Below are 18,349 nucleotides of genomic sequence, written 5' to 3' on the forward strand. Positions count from 1 at the left end.
TTTATAAAGTATATGTCCTCAAAGTTGGTCCCGATGGTACTGATCTTGCTCTTCAATCTCCACCGTAACATCCACCGTTCTCAACACCGCCCCCCTTCCAGGATGATCGTGTGTCAAATGTCTCGTGCTCTCTGTGCCTCGCTCGAATCGGAGTGTCTACCAGGGTGATAATTCTGATTCGGGTCCTGACCCGAAGAAACCTCAGTAATCACCCGGTTCTCACCTCCCACCCATCAAACATTGACCGGCCATTTTTCCTCGGCCTTCCATGCGACCGTGACCGCGACCGTGATTGAGATTGTGATTGGCTTGCCCCGGACCAAGATTGATTCATATATGCGCTACCTTTTGTCCGCGGGCCCTCGAGGCCGATTGCGTCGGGGATCTCCGTCGTGGTCAGACCAGAGTGTAGGCCGGCGAATATGTGGTAGAGAGTTGGGATACAGGCAATTATGATGGATGTAAGCATCATTGTCTGGCCGACTATTTCCCAGTCGACAGTTGACCCTACGCGAGTGTTAGATGAATCAAAGAAGCCAGTGATGACAGTTGACAGGGGACCAGGATGTCACGAACAAGAGACATCGTTTGAGTGGACGAATGAAGGTAGGAGGGCTAGATGAGCGATACCAAGGACGACGATACTGCAGTGGGGTATAGGGTTAGCTATTGAATTCAAGGGGGGATTCATGGAAGTCATGCGAAGATACCTTATGCGTGAAGTAAAGGAGGACAGGATCTTGATCCGCTTGTGACAGGCCATCTGCACATTGCGCATCATAATGAAAGGCAGGACAAGAATTGCAATCTCTGTGAGGATGTTGAAGATTGCGATCGGGTAGAATAAAGCTCCCTGACAGATGAGATGGTAAGTAATAGTCGCCGGTTTCTTGGATGACTACTCACCTCTCCGGCGCATCGCTCTGGTGAGTATAACCACGTATCAGGCATTTCACACTGGAAAGCTATGCTCATCACTGCAAATATCGCCCACCCGACAACTACCCCAGAGGCGATAGCACAGGTGCGGCGGAGGCTCTTATTTGGTGTCAACTTCCAAATCAACAGGATAGACGACAATTTCGTGAGTGTCAAGACAAGGATATGCAGAATATGGCCAGTGAAAGCGAACTTGCTCCAGGATTGAATCTCGCCTTCACTGAGCCGGTCTTGGTGTTTCCCAAGTCCATGGTCAACGGCCTTTTGCAAGATGATGACTTGAACAAAGGCAAGGATTAGAGCGATCCAGATCGGAATGTTCACTGCTGATCTTCGCTGCTTGAAGTAAATCGCTGAACCGAACTTGGCTAGCACAAATATTATAGCCACAATAAGAAAAGCGACCGAGGTCACGGTGATAATAGCACCACGATTATCGCTTGACACCGTCAAGAAGGCATTCTTTCGGTCGGCCATGGCACCATCCCTTTGACTTCAAAGTTTTCAAAATTTGCAAAGACGGGTGCCACCACATAATAAAAGCCTCCTTCATCGTATCCCTGATACTACGGAAAAATTTGTTTCTGGGGTCAATTTACAGCCCTTCCTTTTCTTTCCGTCTGGCCAGTGATCCCTGTGGGAGCCGCGCGAGGTGGCTGTTTATTTGGTGTGGCACCACCGTATGTGTCTAGATCTCTCTCTGTATGTGCAGGGATACGAATCCTGGAGGATGTGAAACCAACAGGATGTGAACCTTGTTCAGGATGGAGTACACTTGGTCCAATGACTAGAGACAAATTAAGTTGGCCCGATATGTTTCCATCAATAGCATTGTCCATATCGTTTGGCACAGACCCGAGATCGGCCGGGCGATATGCACGCAGGATCCAGAAGGCCGCGTCTGCGGGCCTCTAAATTATGCCGAGCATTCTACTAGCCAAGGCTAGTAGCCAACAACACAGCGCGGAGGCTTGGCCGTGCTATTAAAATTTGTTACGGAGCGGGGATCTGGTTCGGAGTATTCCAGATCCAGCACTAAACAGCACCAGTCCGGCTACTGCAATTCGAACGACAAGGGTCTGCGCCGAAGCTAAATGGAACAGTTCCAGCGCGGCGCAGAAGCTGGCAGCATTGGTTCTGAATACTAGTTTCGCATTCATTGCTGTAAAGGTCCCTGTCTAGCCCCTGTTTATAAAAAAGAGGGGGGGCGAGAGTTATCCCCGAGTACTTCTTGCCGTCCTCATGCTGATTGGGGTTTATTTTCCTTCGGCTTTTTTTCTCCCTTTGACTTTGCCGTACTCAGTTGCGTTTAATCATGCAGGATAAAATGCAAGAAGAGATCGAAATGAAGAGCGAGAGCGCTGTGCGAACAGGACCAGTAGGCAGTGGGAATAACGCCTATGAGGGCGTTACATTTCGCCAAAAACAACAACTGGAGGTTAGTATTTAGGATTCAAATGACATTTCCAGGCTCTAATAGTTCAACAGAGATATCTGAATTTCTTCTCTTCGATTGCATTTTCTGCTACTCTGCTTGCAACGTGGGAATCTGCCGGTGGTAGTTTGCTCGCCGGTCTTTACAATGGTGGCCCTGCCGTGATTGTATATGGTATTATCCTGAGCACTATTGGCAACATGGCTATCGCGTGTTCTTTAGCAGAGCTTGCCTCTATGTACGTGCACAGTCTTGGTGTCGTTTCCCCCTGCTAACCCTATAATGAACAGACACCCAACTGCAGGTGCTCAATATCACTGGAGCTATTTCCTCGCATCTCGTGGTCGCCGTTTCATCAGCTTCTTCCAAGGTGAGTACATGCATTTCCAAGTTCCCGTTTGTATAGCAAAATTCTCAAATTTCCAGGTTGGGTTACTGTCTTTTCTTGGTCCGCTCTTGTCTGTATCGCGCCATACTTCATCGGAACCGAAATTCAAGGCATGATCGTGCTGGCACATCCTGAGTATGAACTTCAAAGGTGGCGTGGTACTTTGCTCATGTGGGCAGTCGCAATCATTCCTATTGTCATAAATATATTTGCTCGTCGGGTTATGGGAGGCATCGAGGTCGCTGCAGGTATCATGCATGTTGTCTTCCTGCCCGTCACTATCGCTGTCTTCGTTATCCTTGCCCCTCGAAACCCCGACTCGTTTGTCTGGAATACATTTGTCGAGGGCTTGAGTGGCTGGAAGGATTCTGGAGTTGTATACTCTATTGGCCTCCTTGGAGTCATCACTCCCCTGTCCGGTAGGTTCGTTCACTATCAGACAATTCAACAAATCTAATCCATGGCAACAGGTGTCGACGGCGTGATCCATATGGCTGAGGAGGTCAAAAACGCCAAAATCGTAGTTCCCCGATCCATGATATACGGTACCTTAATCAACGGAACTCTCGCATTCTGCTACCTGATAGCTACCCTCTACTGCATGGGCGACTACACCGAAGCCCTCACCAGCGCAACGGGCTACCCAATCATCACAATCGCGTATCAAGCTACCGGATCCAAGGCAGCCACCTTCGTTCTTATGGGAATGGGTATGATGCCCGGGTGGATCGCCCTCTTCAACGGCCTCGCTTCTGTCACGCGTCTCACCTGGGCTTTCGCTCGAGACAATGGACTTCCCTTCTCCGACTTCTTTGCCGTTGTTGACCCATCCTATAAGATCCCCCTCCGAGCTTTGTTCCTGGTTGCATCATGCATCTTCGCTCTATCGTTCATTCAGATTGGATCCACTGCTGCCTTTAACGCCATTCTCTCACTCAGCACGCTCGGCCTTTATATTTCCTACCTCATTCCTCTCAGCCTCCTTGTCTGGAAGCGCTTCACGGCACCCCAGGATATCCCCCAGGGAACCTTTAGCCTGGGCAAATTAGGTCTTCCTGTCAATCTTGTTGCGATTCTGTTCGCTACGTATTTCTCTATCTTCCTGCCCTTCCCCGCGACGCTGCCAGTTACGGCAGAGAACATGAATTACGCCGGACCCGTGCTTGGTTTTGTAATGTTATTCGCCTGTATTGATTGGGTTGTTCGTGGACGGCATAAGTGGGAAGGCCCAACAACCAAATCCTATGCTCACAGCGAGTGAAGCCTAGGAGAATGGAATATGACACACGGCCTCGAGGGGTGGAAATAATAATTGATATCGCTGATTGATTTGGTAGTCGGTGGGCCACTACTAGACTGTACATGAATATACATTCCTTTACTTGGGATGAAAAACATACAAGCCTCCATCCCTTGACGTCTTTACCACATTCCAGCATGGGACTACTTTGACTGCATAAAAATACTACTACTAATCCCAACGCAATACTACTGTACTACTAGTACTGTTATCAACTGGTCATTATACCTAGGTGCTACTAATAGGGGGGTTGAAAATGTTCCAAGGTTCAAGTTCCAATTTTCCTCAATTTTCAACCACGCCTTCGATATATCTGGAAAGCGACTTGAAGAGGTCAGGACACCGTAATCACTCCCAAATTGAGAGTGAAGGACTCTGGAACTCCAATCTCGGAACATTCAACTTGGAATTGGAAGGCTAAGTTTGCCCCGGTCGGGTTTTTATGTCGGATACTGCCAGTGATGCTCGGGTGCTAGTACCTAGTAGTACTCTAGGGCTGCTATTAGTAACTATCCGATTCCCGACTTGTCATCTACTCCAGGGCTGGTAACTATTACTAGGTACTACCTACCTAGATACTATGATAATAATGAGTTATATATAGTATGACATGTTCAGCTGATCATATGAACTAGACTAGAGAACGGGACCGAAAATAAGCGATTTATAGTTGGCCCTTGATAATCCCCAACGTTGGTGAAACAAGAATAAGCCTTTTCAAATGTTCGACAGGGGTCATTGCAAAAAACTGCATACATTGGCAGTCCTGAGTCGAGCCCACCTAAAGAAGTGCCACTCTACACGCTCAATTGTGACGATGGCACTGAGCATTTTGGAGTTAATCATGTGGGTTGCATTTTGCTCCTCGACGCCGCCTCATCTTTTCCGCAGACAGCATTTATCCATTCGGAGATTTTTTTTCAAGGGTCTTGGCTGATATCACGTGGCGAAATATGTCCGAGCACACGATGACAGGCGAGATATCCCGCGAGGGGGTTGGCCATGATCTTCAATTTTACGGCTTGGGACATTCACTGAGGGATAGTTCGCATGTCCACTCAACCCAAAATTAACCTGACACCCCGAAGCTGCCCAGGTGTCAACTGTTCGCCTCGATGTACCCACTTGGTGTACCTGGACATATTGAGCCGGATCCCATCTGACACCATGGCGGATGCGGTGGAGTCGATCCACAGTAACTATATTGACACGAGATACCTATAGTGACAGGAATCGGATAATGCATAAAGCTATATCTTAGCAATCATCCCTATTTTAACAGAATTATAGTTGCCTGCAACGCTTTCTGCTCACTGCATCACGCATGGATTAAGCGAGCCAAGACTCAGCCTCACTGCAAGCGCTCGTCTTCATTGGCGCCCCTCACCCGGGTTAAATGATTCATTTTATTCGTGCTGACTGAACCTGGGCCAAACCGCAATGCCTGGGCATTTCTTCTTCTCTGCTTGTCCGAAGCTTGGACTCGTTCCTCCATTTCCCCTCTTTATCCTTCATCCTTTCCATCCTTCCCCGTCGGCCCCCATCTTCAACTATCGCTAATCTCCTTCAACACCACACTGCCAACTCTTGGAACACTATTCTATCACCCAAACCATCCCAACAAGCTCTCCACTCCCCGCGATGTCTGGAGTGGAGGTAATTGCTGTTGTCGCGTGTGTGGCTGCTGGTAAGGAATACTTCTCCCATTCGGCTACCCGGCTTCAAGCTTACATCTATATGACAGTCATCTCCGCCTACCACGATGGCAGCGCTGTCTTCCAGGAGGTCAGAAAGAAATGGCGCGAACGCCGAACCCCTCACCCCCAGGCAGCCTCTTCCACCGCCATTGACCTGGAGAATTCGCTGCAGCGGAGCAGAGTCGATATTCTAACCCAGTGGAACGGACACGTCGGTCGCCTCGGCCAACGGTTCGAAGTCGGCGATGAAATCGCCCAAGCTACGATGAAGGATATCCTCATCGGGCTGCAGATAACACTGCTCACGCACCTCCGCGAAGACGGTGCCCACCTCGACATTTTCGCCCTCCTCAACATCTCCGATCTGAGTCGTGCCAGAACCATCTCCGCCATGCACGAACTATATCAGCGCTTAGCACAAACAGCCCCAATACCATGGCAAATGATGTCGCCCGTTGCGCCGGGCCTACCTATTATCGAACCACACTCGGGTCTCGCTCAATATATTGGTGTTATCAACACACTGTCGTCCAGCCAAGCACCTACCGAACAGCATTCATATCCTGCAGGTTTCTACTACTCGCCGGGTCAACCACCGCCAGGTCAAATACCTGGCCGAGTTTTTACTGGTAGTATATCTAGCTCGCCGCCGGAAATCACCTCGGCTAGTCATCGCCCCTCAGTTGATGCAGGAAGTCCCCGGGACAGAGGCGATAGAAGGTTCAGCTCGATCAGTTCAACATTTAATTGGCTTCGGGACCGACGCAGATCCTCCGTGGAATCCAGCGATCGAAGCGAGCGAGATGATCGATCCGACATTGCAGCTTTTTCAGGGTTACCTTCAGGAGTACCGACAGGGCTCCCCTCCCCACCGCAGAGCTCCTATGTAGAGCCCAGCGGCGCACGTCAAATTCCACAGAGAAGGCCCTCCGAGCTTGAGGCACCAGTTGAGCAGAATGTGCTGAGCGAGAATCCCTGGATATCAGTCATCGAAGAGAAAGAACAAGAAAGAGAAGATTATGACCTCATTCACGGACAACAGGAACACCATGGTCATACATATGACTATAACTATAGTCCCAGCCATATGCAGCAATATCAAAACCTTCCACAGCAGCATCATCATCATAACCAACAGCAGCAGCAACAACAACAACAACCGCAACAGGCACCGGTCCCCGGATATCGCCCCGGCTTGAAGACACCACCCCCTACGCAACACATATCCAACCCCAACCTCGGCGTACCCAGAGCACCACCAACACCATCCATCCACAGTGATGTGTCTCTCGATAGCGGCAGCTCGAACCGGAGCGATGTAATCATCCTACCCTTGTCAACCACCGTTGCGCTCTGGCCACCAAGTCGAAGCAACGACTACGCTGGATTCTGCAAAGGCGCCTGGAAGCAAAACTCCGGTTTCGAGGGATTCAAAGTCCACTCGGTACCTATTGGGTACTACAGTCTTGTTCCGAAATGGAAATGTGTAAGCTGTTTCTTCGAAATGCCCATGGCATCAACAGATTCGCACTCGAACTCCCAATCTCAATCGCGAGGCAACGGTTCCAATGACGCGAGCTTCGACCAAAAGGTCTATACACATGCAGCCAGTAAAATCCGATACCGGTGGTCGTTTCTTGCAAAGTCCCATATTGCACGTAAGACACGAAATAATGGCGATGCGTCCAGGATCGGGACATTCGGGTGTATGTTTTGTTGTTTTGAGAATGATCGATCTGCTCTTGCGTTTGGGAGTTTGGATGTTTTTATGAATCATTTAGGGACGGTTCATCGGGGGTTTGCGGGGAGTTTGCTCGGTAGTACGAGGTGTGTTGTTGGAAGGGTTGCGGGGGCGGAAGAGAATTTTGACATAAATATTCTTCCTGCGTAGGTGGTGTGAGTTGCTAACTTTCTAGGGTTATTCACTTTCTTTGGTTTGGATATCCTCTATCTCTTTTGATTATATTCAGTTCCCGAGGTCGGCCAAGGTTGGGTTTCATTTGGGATGGAGTTAGTTAGGGTCGGTGGCTATTTTGATATCCATGTCGCGAGACTCCGTATATAATAAAGACTCTGAAAAGCTGGTTTGCTCAACGGGCGAGGAACGAAAACTAAACATCAATATCGTTTCGGAAATCTCTCAACAAACTGTAACTTCTGCCTAGTCTCTGACCAATATCTTTGACTCAAATTTTGAACGGGCGCACTTCGGTTCAATGACCTAAGGCTGTACTGTTTTAAAGCTCTTCGAGGTATCACAAATGTCGATGTCGTGCCACGCAGTCGATCGAGATGATCCCAGTACTTCCATGTCGAATGTGATATTTTCTCGGTCATGTCCCAAACGTTCATTTGATACGGGGTATCTTGCTTCTTAGCTCCATCAACAGCGTCGCCTAGCCAATTCGAAGAGAGAGCCCCTGTTTCCACAGGGGATCGAAAATTGACATAAGACAGTTCGGCCGACGATGTTGATCGAATATTGTCCTTGACGAATCAGAGGTTGCGATTCACTAAGTGGAGCGAGGACGGAGGCCGCGGGACCGAGATGGTTCCAGTGGGGTTCCGAAACAGTTCCCGTTGAGAAGGTTTTGACATGAAGAATTCGGAGATAAAGACAAAATCGGGAGAGCGGTTATATGATCTCCCGATCGTCTTCAAGAAATGCTAGTAATTCCTTGGGAGGCTTGGCATAGTCGTACGAGGCCCCTGGACAAAGCGTGGACGCGTGGCTGCCTACAGCCAATTTGGTCGCTTGGCTCTCTTGAAATGTATGACTTCGGGAATGAATCAATTTGACAAGATGGACTAGGATATGTGTATAAATGTGTCGTTCTGAAGCTGCTTGTGTTATCGAGTGCCAACCCGTCATTGAGATTGCCCATTAGGCAACAACATCAAATTAAGCGTTGAAGCTGACACGGAGAAGCCCCCGAAGCCCTATAACCGTATTATTCTCCATGATCCAGCATAAACATAAGAAGATCCGGATGGGGGGGGGCAACTAAAAACCGGTAGAGTGAGCACATTGTTCTATGATTCGGCTCCACCCGACCATCAACTCTGCAGAATCGGCAACGAACCGAGCTAAAGTGGACCTCGACATGGCCTTAACCACTCCAAACGCCAAACAATTCCAGACGTGACTCCGTACTGGACACGAAATATGGGAGGCCTGGCGAAGTGCGGAATTAAGCACCGAATGCCAAGGCAGCCCTGGCTAGCGCGCCACCGTGCACATGACTCGGTCTTATCAATCAGAGATTGATAGACTTCCACCAGGCCTGTGGCAGTCTTGACTCTTGACTCTTGACTCTCGAGGAGCTTCGGGAGGAAACAGCTCAAGCCAGTACACTCTTCCAATACACACTATAGCCAAGATGGTCTCCTCGGGACCGAGGAGCTACTGCTGTCACGAATGTCGTCGACGAAAAGTGAAAGTGAGTGCACCATTATCACACCGGTCCCTGATGGTATTGACTCATTCATCGCAGTGCGATGGCCTCAAACCTGCCTGCCAGCGCTGTACCAAGCGCGGTAAGATATGCACCGGGTTTCCCAGTACCTTCAAGTTCTTGGGCAATCAAATACATGGGAAGGATCAAATTCAATCATCACAACGATGGCCGATCACGAATCCTGCGATGCAAACAAGGATCACAGGGTCCAGCAGAAAGGAATATCGCTCGACGCAGCACAAGCAAAGTGCAAAGTCGCATCAAGATACCAGTCTCTCTCCTGTCAATCTTCCTTGTTTTCCATCTCGCAGGAATATACCCTCAAAGAGCGGTATACAATGCCAAGAGAATCCACCCACACAGGAAGATGCATCCTTACATTTAAGTAACAACCCTCAACAATGCTTGGCTAAGGTACCCAAATTCACTATCCAGTTAGAATCCGGCACAAGAACTGATCTAACAAATATATCATCATCGCAGTCCACATACTGTTATCACAGCCGTGAAATCGAACGCGGGGGCACCACCCCATCCTCAAATGACTGGTCAACAATTTCAAGCCCCGAGACAGGAAGTCCCGATTCACACATAGTCTCTCCGACATACAGGGATAGAGATCTGGAGATGGTTAGGGTGCCGAGCGAAATAATTTCGCACTGCACACCAAATATACAGCTCGGTTCCAGTCCTGCTTTTCTAGCCGACGAACAGCTTGACGCATACTGGGAGATGATCACTTCTGAATATGTGGCATCGTGCCAAACAAATGATAGCTCAGCTGCGGATTCAAATTTCTTCCCCATGCATAGGATATGCGTTGGAGATACAAATAAGGGGCCAGGTGGACTTCAAGTCGAAAACCAAAGCCTATATCCCGATCCCGACCCGGAAGGGATGTCTTGTGGGGACCTGATTCCAAATTCTTTGTCACCGAATGAGCTTTACCTTTGCAACTTCTTTCTTTGATGAATAGTCCTACAGGACGTTCATTGAGGTCAAATTGAAGCGATATTTGGAATCCATCCATGGTCTGCTCGGGGGACAGAAAATCCCCCTTGGACCGTTGAGTAGTGTTCACTCCATCAGTAGCTTGTATGTGACCTGTATGTTGAAATCACGCTCCGCAGACGGTACATGCGGTTTTCCTTTATTGTCCGTCCAGTCGATGAAGGCGCTAGTCACTCTTTATTTTTTATCCCCAAGTCCTGTGTCACTGGGATAACACCGCCCTAGGCGATTTGGCAGCAAAAGCTGGTTTTCTGATAAGCTGTCCAGTCTTTGTGTGTATGAGGTTTGTTGACAAAAGTTCCACAGAGGCCAATATTCTTTTGGTTCTTATGTTGGTTACCATCGGTGCTTCTATGTCGGCAACGATTCCTGTATATATTGCCGAAGTCAATTGTGTATTGTTCAAGTTGAAGAAAAGCGGTGCGCAGGGTAGTAATGTCTCCAATTTCGCGCAAACTTACTCTCTGTGGTCTGCGGCGTATGATATTAGATGTACTCTTGGTCCGTTGTCGGGAGGTTGGATCCAGCAACTTGAAAGAACTGGTTGAAAGACGGAGACTTGGGCTGTTGGGTTAATATGTGAAGTTTCCGGCATTCTTGCTGTACTATTCATAGGCCCTGAGAAACATGGAATATAATGAATTGCAGGATGGATATCCCTTCTCTATCCATCCTAAAGACTCTTATGCATACACTAACGCCCCATTCGTTGATTTCCTTCATATCCAAACGGAATCCACGACTCATTAAAGTAACTCTGCAAAACAGTCTGCGTGTAGGTCATATCATCCACACAGTATCCACCACCGGAGGGTCCAATATGAGCACAATGAATATCAGGTCTGTAGTGCACCATATGCTCATGAACCTCACGACAAAGCATCGTATTCCTCCCTAACTCATAGCTCTTTCCAAATCGCACATCCTTAGTCAGAAAGTCATAACAAGCCGCTGTATCCGTATATTGCTGGTCTGACCCGGTGCAATACTGCTCATGTGTAGCACAGATAGTCTTGGCCAGTAGGTCCGAAACATAGCCGACCGCCTGGTCCGATGAGGTAGCGTTGATCTTCGTCGCGACATTTCCAATGATGAAGTCTACCAGTATTCGAAGTAACGGAAAACCGCGTCATATTGCGTGATCTTGCCGTCCGTGTCCCACATGATCCACGTGTCGATCGTGACGGGGACGACAATGCCGAAGGTTGTAGCGTTGAAAGTCACAATGGTTGTTGCGGATGCGATGTTTTCATTGGCGCTGAATTGTGTGATATTGTATGCGATTGGAACACCGACAAGACTGACGTGTTCTGGGTCTGAAAACAGGCCGAATATGTATTCGCGGTTTAGCTCATCGCCGTCGAAGGTACGCGTAATGTCGACACGGCCTTGGACCTACGTTCTCCAGTGTCAGTATCTTCTGCGAGCATAGCTGGCTTATAGGGTAGAGGTCCCCGTACATTTGGTGCAAAGACGGATGATGAGTTTCCCTCTGTCTGTTTCACATTGGCTGGGTAAAGAAATGAATCCCAGAAGGTCTTTTCAAGATCCCAGAGTTGATCGAATGTATATTTTGGTTTCAGAGATGTTTTGAGAGGATCACTTGCGCATGTAGCCGAGGGGATTAAGACAGCAAAGGCAATCATGAGTAAGGAGCCCCATGAAGCTCTTTGGAAAGCCATGTCGATGGTGTAGGAGAAGTATTTTCAGTTATAGGCGATAAAAAGCGGCATTAGGGTGTGAGAAAACTCAGGAATCCTACGGGCGGGGCTACCTGTCTTATCTGTTATTTATGAAGCATTCCGGAGCCACCAGGCAAAGAATTCTGGGGGTAAATATGTATTCGCTCTCCAGTCCATAATACCGTAGGGATGAATGTAAGGATGCTACGTTCGCAAAAAAGGCAAGCGGATGCTTGAACCTTGCCAAACCTTTCGAGCCTATGATACTTGTACCTAGGTATCAATTTGCTTTTTATAGTTCGCATCTCGGAGACCATTGTGCGTTCAAGTTGGGGGGGACGAGAAAATTCCAGTGTGCTGTGTAATAGTCGGCGAGGAATGCAAGGTGGCGCCTCAGCTTTCATTTGACACCACGATGATCCGCAATAGCGGATCAAACATAGATGGGAATCCTGTCTTCGCCGGAGCAGTCTGATCCACACTCGGATGTCACTCGCAAGTTGCAAGAGAGGGAATACCTAGGTATAGTATATTCCGAATTCCCAGGAATCTCGTCGGCATACAGATATATATATGCAGATGTCCACGTGTGGCCGACAGGATATGAAGCAGAAACTTCCAAGGCTGAATGAGACAGGGACTAGCATGAATATAGAACGGGCTGCTCGAGGTAGTTCATATAGCCGCAGAGTCACAGAGTCGCAGATTCGAAGGATGAGAAGGTGAAAGTGAAAGGGAAAGGGGAGGTCTACTATAGATATTATGTATTATGTAATACTAGTACTGTGTCGTTCCTGCTTAACTAGGCAGAGTGTGTTGTGGTTTCCATTTCGGGAAGTGCCTCTGCTCTTGCTGTACTACTAGTAGTAGTATACAGTCCATCGCACCTTCCCATTTGCACTACCCTGATATTCTGCGGCGAATCAGGACTTGGCATTAGTCAGCATGGTGCTACTGTGCTAATACAACAATGCAACCATCTAGACCATCTAGACAATGGATCTAGGGAGTAATAATACGAAGACAATACTATTGTCTGTTGTATACATAGTACTACTCGTATTACTTCTCGTATTAGTACTCGTATTAGTAGACACGAACCTCTGGAGTATCGGAGAGTTCCGTACCGGAACTCTGTTCATGTTTGGTTCGGCCGATGCTCGGGCCGAGTGGGAGGGAGTACTTACATAGGGAATAGCAAGGGTTAAAACAATATACTCTATACTATAGGATAGTATAGCAGTACTCTCCCTCTCCAGTATACTATAGTATAGATAGGATACTATACTACTCCGTAGACTAGTCGCACAATTCTATAGTATACTCATACTGCCTGCATCAGCACTTCTTCTATCCAATGGACCCTTGCAGGATCGCCCCACCGCAATCTGCCAATCTCACGCAGTCCCGCCAAGCGCCAAAGTCAATATGAGTTCCACTTCTCAGGGGTTGATGAGACATTCAGTTGGATAACATGAGTTACTTTATGTAGTATACTACTATCGCATCGTATGCTATAGTATAGTGACAAAGTACTTCGTACTCTGTGCTATTATACAATATAGTATACTATAGCATCGTATACTACAGTATACTGGGTATACAGTATACTCCTCGTATACTCGTCTGTATACAGTCCCGGGCTGGCCCACTCGGGTGATTCTCCCTGCTCCACTCTGGATTCTCATTTTGTTCTGATTTGATTGGATGTCATTTCATATGTGGGATTGGGATTTTTCCGCTTCATTTTATTCCAGAGTCCAGGTGTTCTTTGCTGGCGTGCTAGTCCTTAGTGTTTTGCTCACGGGCTTTCTCTTCCGCTGGAACTTCAACTTTGCAACTCCCTCTTTTTCTTCCCTCTTCACCTCCCTCCCCCTCCCCCTCCCCCCTCCTCCTCCCACCCACACCAGTCCAGTCCGTCTGGCCACGGAATGCCATGAGACTCGCAATTCGTGTCGGTTCTGCCGCCGTGCTCATCTTCTTCGCCCTGGTCCTCCTCAACAATCGTTATCACCCCTCGCGCAGTCCCGCCTCCTTCTGGCATTTTGACACCACATCGTTCCGCTCCGCTCTGCGCCCACACACCCAGACTACCACGACCGCTCGTCGCAAATGGGGGATTGGAACCGACCGCACCAATGGCGTGACTTACCAAAACACCCCCATCGAGGTCCCCAATGATGGTATTATTGTGATGGGCAAGTTGCGCGACGAGGATACCGCCTGGGTGTCCGCCGAATTGGCCGAGTAAGTCATCTCCAGCCTACTCCTGAATGGTTGAATCCGTTCGGATGAAACATACCCCCCCCCCCCTGCACCACACTGCTCCGCACCTGCTAACCCAACCCAACTAGATGGCGCAACTTCATCTACACTGTCGACGACGTCAACGTCAACGCCCACACTCGCTCCAACAAGGGCCGCGAAGCCCAACCCTACCTCCAATACCTCGTCGAGCACTACGACGACCTCCCAGCGATCATGGTCTTCCTTCACCCGCACCGCGACGGCTGGCCCGCCGCCTGGCACACCGACACCATGGATTACAGCAACGTGGACTCGGTGCGGGCGCTACAGCGCGAATGGGTGTTATCCGAGGGATACGTCAGTCTGCGCTGTCAAACTTCCCCTGGATGTCCGGCCGAAATGCAACCTTTCCGCCAGCCCGCGAAGCCCGGTAACACAGGCGAGAAGCACTACGCCACCGCCTGGAAGGAATTGTTCGGCAACAGCAATGTCCCCAAACAGATCGGTGCGCCGTGCTGTTCGCAGTTTGCGGTCTCCCGGGAGCAGGTGTTGCAGCGTCCTCGCAGTGATTATAAGCGTATGCTCGATTGGGTGTTGAATAATGATTTGCCTGACGAGGTGACTTCCAACATTATGGAGTATAGTTGGCATATTATCTTTGGCAAGGAGCCTATTTTGTGAGTTTGCTGCGTGACCTGGGCCTAGGCCTAGGCCCTCCCACTTAACCAATCACTTGCTAATCTGTTCTTCTTCCTCCAGCTGCCCCGACACATTCGAGTGCTATAAAAACGTCTATGGCGAAGAAGTCATCATGTCCCCTTAGCCGGGGGCTGACACCAAGCTGACACCCAGCTGACCCCCCAGCTGAGACTGGGTTATCCCATTCCGCCGCACCGTCACCCACCCCCGCCCTTTTCCTGTATTCACTACTTTGTATTCAACTATTTTCCTTCTTCTCGCGGGAGGTGGCCGCGACCGTCACGATCACCGCATGACTATTCTCTTCGATTCTATTCCCCGATTCTGAGTTGAGCTGAGTCGGGTTAGATCGACCCGACTCGACTTGACTCAACTTGATGTGACTATTCTTTGCTATATTTGTACATGGAGTTGGTGGGCCATAGTTCGCATATTGAGGGTGTTGCTGTAAATGAATTGATGTTTGAGTTGCCAACAGTCTCAGTCTTCGTCTCTGGTCATTATATCCACTTGATATCATATCCACTTAGTCGCGAGTCTAGAAACCGCCCAGCCCTTGGCATGCACCCCAATCCACGGGAGACTCTCGTATGACCCTCGGCTAAACGAGTTCTTGTAAATGAGTACTCCGTACTCATAATCGAATCGTCCACGGACTCGGCGTACCCCGTAGCAAGACAATGTCTCAAGCCACCTCGTGCTAAATCCGTCATAAGACATCATAACGGTTTTCTATTCTCGCTTCCAGCTCCTCTCTCAACCATCTCCCTCCTAACCTCATCCCACCCCCAAACCCCGCCAGTCCCAACATTATAATGATAATAATTCTCCGTACCAGCAGGCACAACCGCCCTCCGAAACGTAATATTAATTCGTCCCCCAACACCAGCTACTCCCCTCCCTTTCCGTTTCGGAATACTATGTAACCAATTCGCCTGTGTCCTTCCACGCATGAGAATCATATCTCCAGAGCTGAGGGGGAGTTTAATCGTTGTACCAACAGCAGCACTAGCACCACCCCGATCCGCAGAGCCAGTCGCTGCTGTCTCTGAAGGGACCGGCTTATGTTTCAGTAAAAACTCCCTCTCACCCCCAAGCGACAAAGAAGCAATAGCCGGCTCGAATCCAAGAAATCGCTCATCATCCGAGTGGAAGGCGATACTATCTTCGCCGGTGGCGTAGTAATTTACCAAGACAAAATTGTAGGTTTCTTTTGTGGTGTATTCGACGGCTTTTTTCAGGGATTGCAGGAGTGAGGGGATTGGGCGGGGTGGGTAGGTATATTTTGGTACTGTGCTGCTGGTGTTGGTGGTGGTGGTGGGTGCTTTGCGGAGGGTTAGGTGGGAGGTTTTATATTTTGAATTCGAGTCGGAGTTGATATTGAGATTCGAGGTTGTGTCTGCATCAGCAAAAAAACACCCCTCATCAACCCCAAAAACAGTCGTAAACCTCGGCGTCTTAATTTGAACATCAACACCACCCCTCTTTGCAAAATACACAACCCGATAGAAAGGTAATTCAGCCCTCAGCACGCGAAATAATTCATTAGCGATGCGGCGCGGGATAAATGGTTGGTAATAGACGCAGTCTAGATCGGGTTGGTTGTTCATGATTTTGCCTTCGCGATGAGATGCAGGTTCGGTGCATTCTGATAGGGCTTTTTCGAGATGTGTTGGCAATTGCGCAATTGGGTGGGGGTAGGTTGAGTGGTTGTCTGGCGATTGGGATTGGGATGGGGTATTTTCTTCGTTGGTGGTTGTGGTGGTGGTGGTGGTGTCGGGTTTTGTTCGTTTGGGGGGAGGTTTGAAGAAGGCGTCTAGGGTTCTTTTGGACATTGTGTTGGTTTTGGACTTAGCGTATGTATGGCAGTGGTGTAGTGCAGTGCAGTGCAGTGTATGGAGATGGATGCCGTCGCGAAAACACGTCGCGTAAAATATCAGAAAAAAGAAATGAAAAGAGGTTCGCATCCTGTGATGTCATACCGATCGAGTGGTCCGTCCCGATTTGGATCTGCAATCTCCTTTCACATTCGGAAATGCAGAATGATCGTCGGTGGATGTCGGTGGGTTGCGGGTGTTTATGGCGATCGGAAAAATGGGGTTGCGGGGGGTGTCAGATTGGAAAGAATTGAGATTGGGTAGAGTAGATTATATTTTGACGGTGAATTGTGGCTAGTTTGTTCCATCCCAAATTTCATGCATGCTTGTGGTTATGGTTCATCGGGGAGAAAACTATTAAATTGCAAGCAACCGCCCCTTGCGGAGCAGGGAAAGCGGGATATCATAATGATGATGAGCTAGTCTATGAACAAAGTGAATAGGAAGCATGGCCATGCTAATATTATTGCTGGGATAATCGGTTGTTCAGAACGAGATGTAGCACATAATGCAAGTGCTCAATCTAAGAACCTCCGAAGTGCAGGACGCTCATCCATCGTCATACAAATCCCACATAGTGTCCACGACGTTAACTAACGATCAACTGTCTCCAAATGGAAGTTCCATGTTTCCATCACCATTCAATCCGGCCGCCGAAGCGAGGCCAAAGCCTTTAAATCCCGTTCACTCACATCGCATCGTTGCGAAACAGTATCAGTAAACTGCTTCGCCACTCCCTCCAGGGCAATGGTAATTTCCTGTGGTAAATGGATCATCTGACGCATATTTGCGAGCTGCTGTTCAGCTCGTGCCGCTATTATCAAGGCGAGAGAATCTAGTGCAGGTCGGGACTCGGGAGGAAGAAGCGATGCGGAGTTCAAAACGTTCATAAAACGGGCCTTAGGTGTGATGGTTCATTAGATTCAAGTGACGGGAATACTTGGAAGTATAACTTCAGACTTACCATCTGAGCGACTATCTCCGTACATGCGATGAAATGGTCGCTCATGGAGAGAAAGTATTGTTCGGACATTCTGTGGTATTCCGCGGCACAGGGGGCGATGGAAGATGCGAAAGGGAAGTTTGGTTTACGCAACAAAGACGTGTATCTGGTAAATGGAAATATGCGAGTCAAAGAATGGTTGCCTCATTGTGCAGTGGCCTTTGGAGCTGACAATTGAATTGCCCTGGTATCGCCAGCTCGCCTGCATCAAAGGCCTTTCTGGGGTGCTGGTGAAAAGCTTTGACTTGAACGTTCGATCCTCTACTCCATTGCGTGCTACGGGATACAGCTCATTTCGTAGTTTGAAGCGGTGGGGAGTCCAGGTCCCAAATCCGAAAGCGCCAAATCTGTTGTACGTGGCCAAGGCGAAGCATTGTTTCTCAATCTGAAGTTGTCCCCGGTGCTACTCAGATCGGCGCAGGATTGCCATGAGAAGTAGTGCTGGCCCGGACAACAGCCTCCGCATTCTACAAACATCTCATCTCCTTCTTGCTGAATTGAATGCCCCAATAGCGAATAAAAGATATCCCATTGTCTGGCTTCTTGTGTTTTGTAAGTATTGATGGTATTTGAATCTCAAACAAGGCTCAATACCGCTGAGACATAGACTCCG

General features: G+C 48.8%; 7 protein-coding genes across 7 annotated transcripts; 3 read left to right on the forward strand and 4 right to left on the reverse strand.

Annotated features, from left to right (window-relative positions):
- Positions 1–18: 18 nt before the first annotated feature.
- On the reverse strand, positions 19–1,416 carry N7509_012891 (uncharacterized protein; the record flags this gene model as incomplete). Its single annotated transcript, XM_056637528.1, has 5 exons — positions 19–156; positions 224–507; positions 577–644; positions 711–853; positions 907–1,416. The coding sequence occupies 5 exons, from the start codon at positions 1,414–1,416 to the stop codon at positions 19–21; spliced, it is 1,143 nt and encodes a 380-aa protein (XP_056481035.1).
- An 838-nt stretch (positions 1,417–2,254) lies between these two features.
- Positions 2,255–4,023, forward strand: N7509_012892 (putative GABA permease; the record flags this gene model as incomplete). Its single annotated transcript, XM_056637529.1, has 5 exons — positions 2,255–2,377; positions 2,428–2,612; positions 2,665–2,744; positions 2,801–3,181; positions 3,233–4,023. The coding sequence occupies 5 exons, from the start codon at positions 2,255–2,257 to the stop codon at positions 4,021–4,023; spliced, it is 1,560 nt and encodes a 519-aa protein (XP_056481036.1).
- Positions 4,024–5,703: 1,680 nt separating this feature from the next.
- Positions 5,704–7,650, forward strand: N7509_012893 (uncharacterized protein; the record flags this gene model as incomplete). Its single annotated transcript, XM_056637530.1, has 1 exon — positions 5,704–7,650. The coding sequence occupies one exon, from the start codon at positions 5,704–5,706 to the stop codon at positions 7,648–7,650; it is 1,947 nt and encodes a 648-aa protein (XP_056481037.1).
- Positions 7,651–10,922: 3,272 nt separating this feature from the next.
- On the reverse strand, positions 10,923–11,910 carry N7509_012894 (uncharacterized protein; the record flags this gene model as incomplete). The annotated part of the gene is made up of 3 exons (XM_056637531.1): positions 10,923–11,326; positions 11,347–11,623; positions 11,689–11,910. 3 exons carry the CDS (start codon positions 11,908–11,910, stop codon positions 10,923–10,925), a joined length of 903 nt encoding a protein of 300 aa, XP_056481038.1.
- Positions 11,911–13,846: 1,936 nt separating this feature from the next.
- N7509_012895 (DUF3431 domain-containing protein) lies at positions 13,847–14,980 on the forward strand (the record flags this gene model as incomplete). Its single annotated transcript, XM_056637532.1, has 3 exons — positions 13,847–14,157; positions 14,265–14,834; positions 14,917–14,980. 3 exons carry the CDS (start codon positions 13,847–13,849, stop codon positions 14,978–14,980), a joined length of 945 nt encoding a protein of 314 aa, XP_056481039.1.
- Positions 14,981–15,575: 595 nt separating this feature from the next.
- N7509_012896 (alpha-ketoglutarate-dependent dioxygenase AlkB family protein) lies at positions 15,576–16,691 on the reverse strand (the record flags this gene model as incomplete). Its single annotated transcript, XM_056637533.1, has 1 exon — positions 15,576–16,691. One exon carries the CDS (start codon positions 16,689–16,691, stop codon positions 15,576–15,578), a length of 1,116 nt encoding a protein of 371 aa, XP_056481040.1.
- A 683-nt stretch (positions 16,692–17,374) lies between these two features.
- Positions 17,375–17,766, reverse strand: N7509_012897 (uncharacterized protein; the record flags this gene model as incomplete). The annotated part of the gene is made up of 2 exons (XM_056637534.1): positions 17,375–17,632; positions 17,698–17,766. The coding sequence occupies 2 exons, from the start codon at positions 17,764–17,766 to the stop codon at positions 17,375–17,377; spliced, it is 327 nt and encodes a 108-aa protein (XP_056481041.1).
- Between the last annotated feature and the right edge of the window lie 583 nt (positions 17,767–18,349).

This window comes from Penicillium cosmopolitanum, assembly GCF_028827165.1.
Source record: "Penicillium cosmopolitanum strain IBT 29677 chromosome Unknown utg000012l:1.0-3308103.0:1.0-3310761.0, whole genome shotgun sequence".
NCBI lineage: Eukaryota > Fungi > Ascomycota > Eurotiomycetes > Eurotiales > Aspergillaceae > Penicillium > Penicillium cosmopolitanum.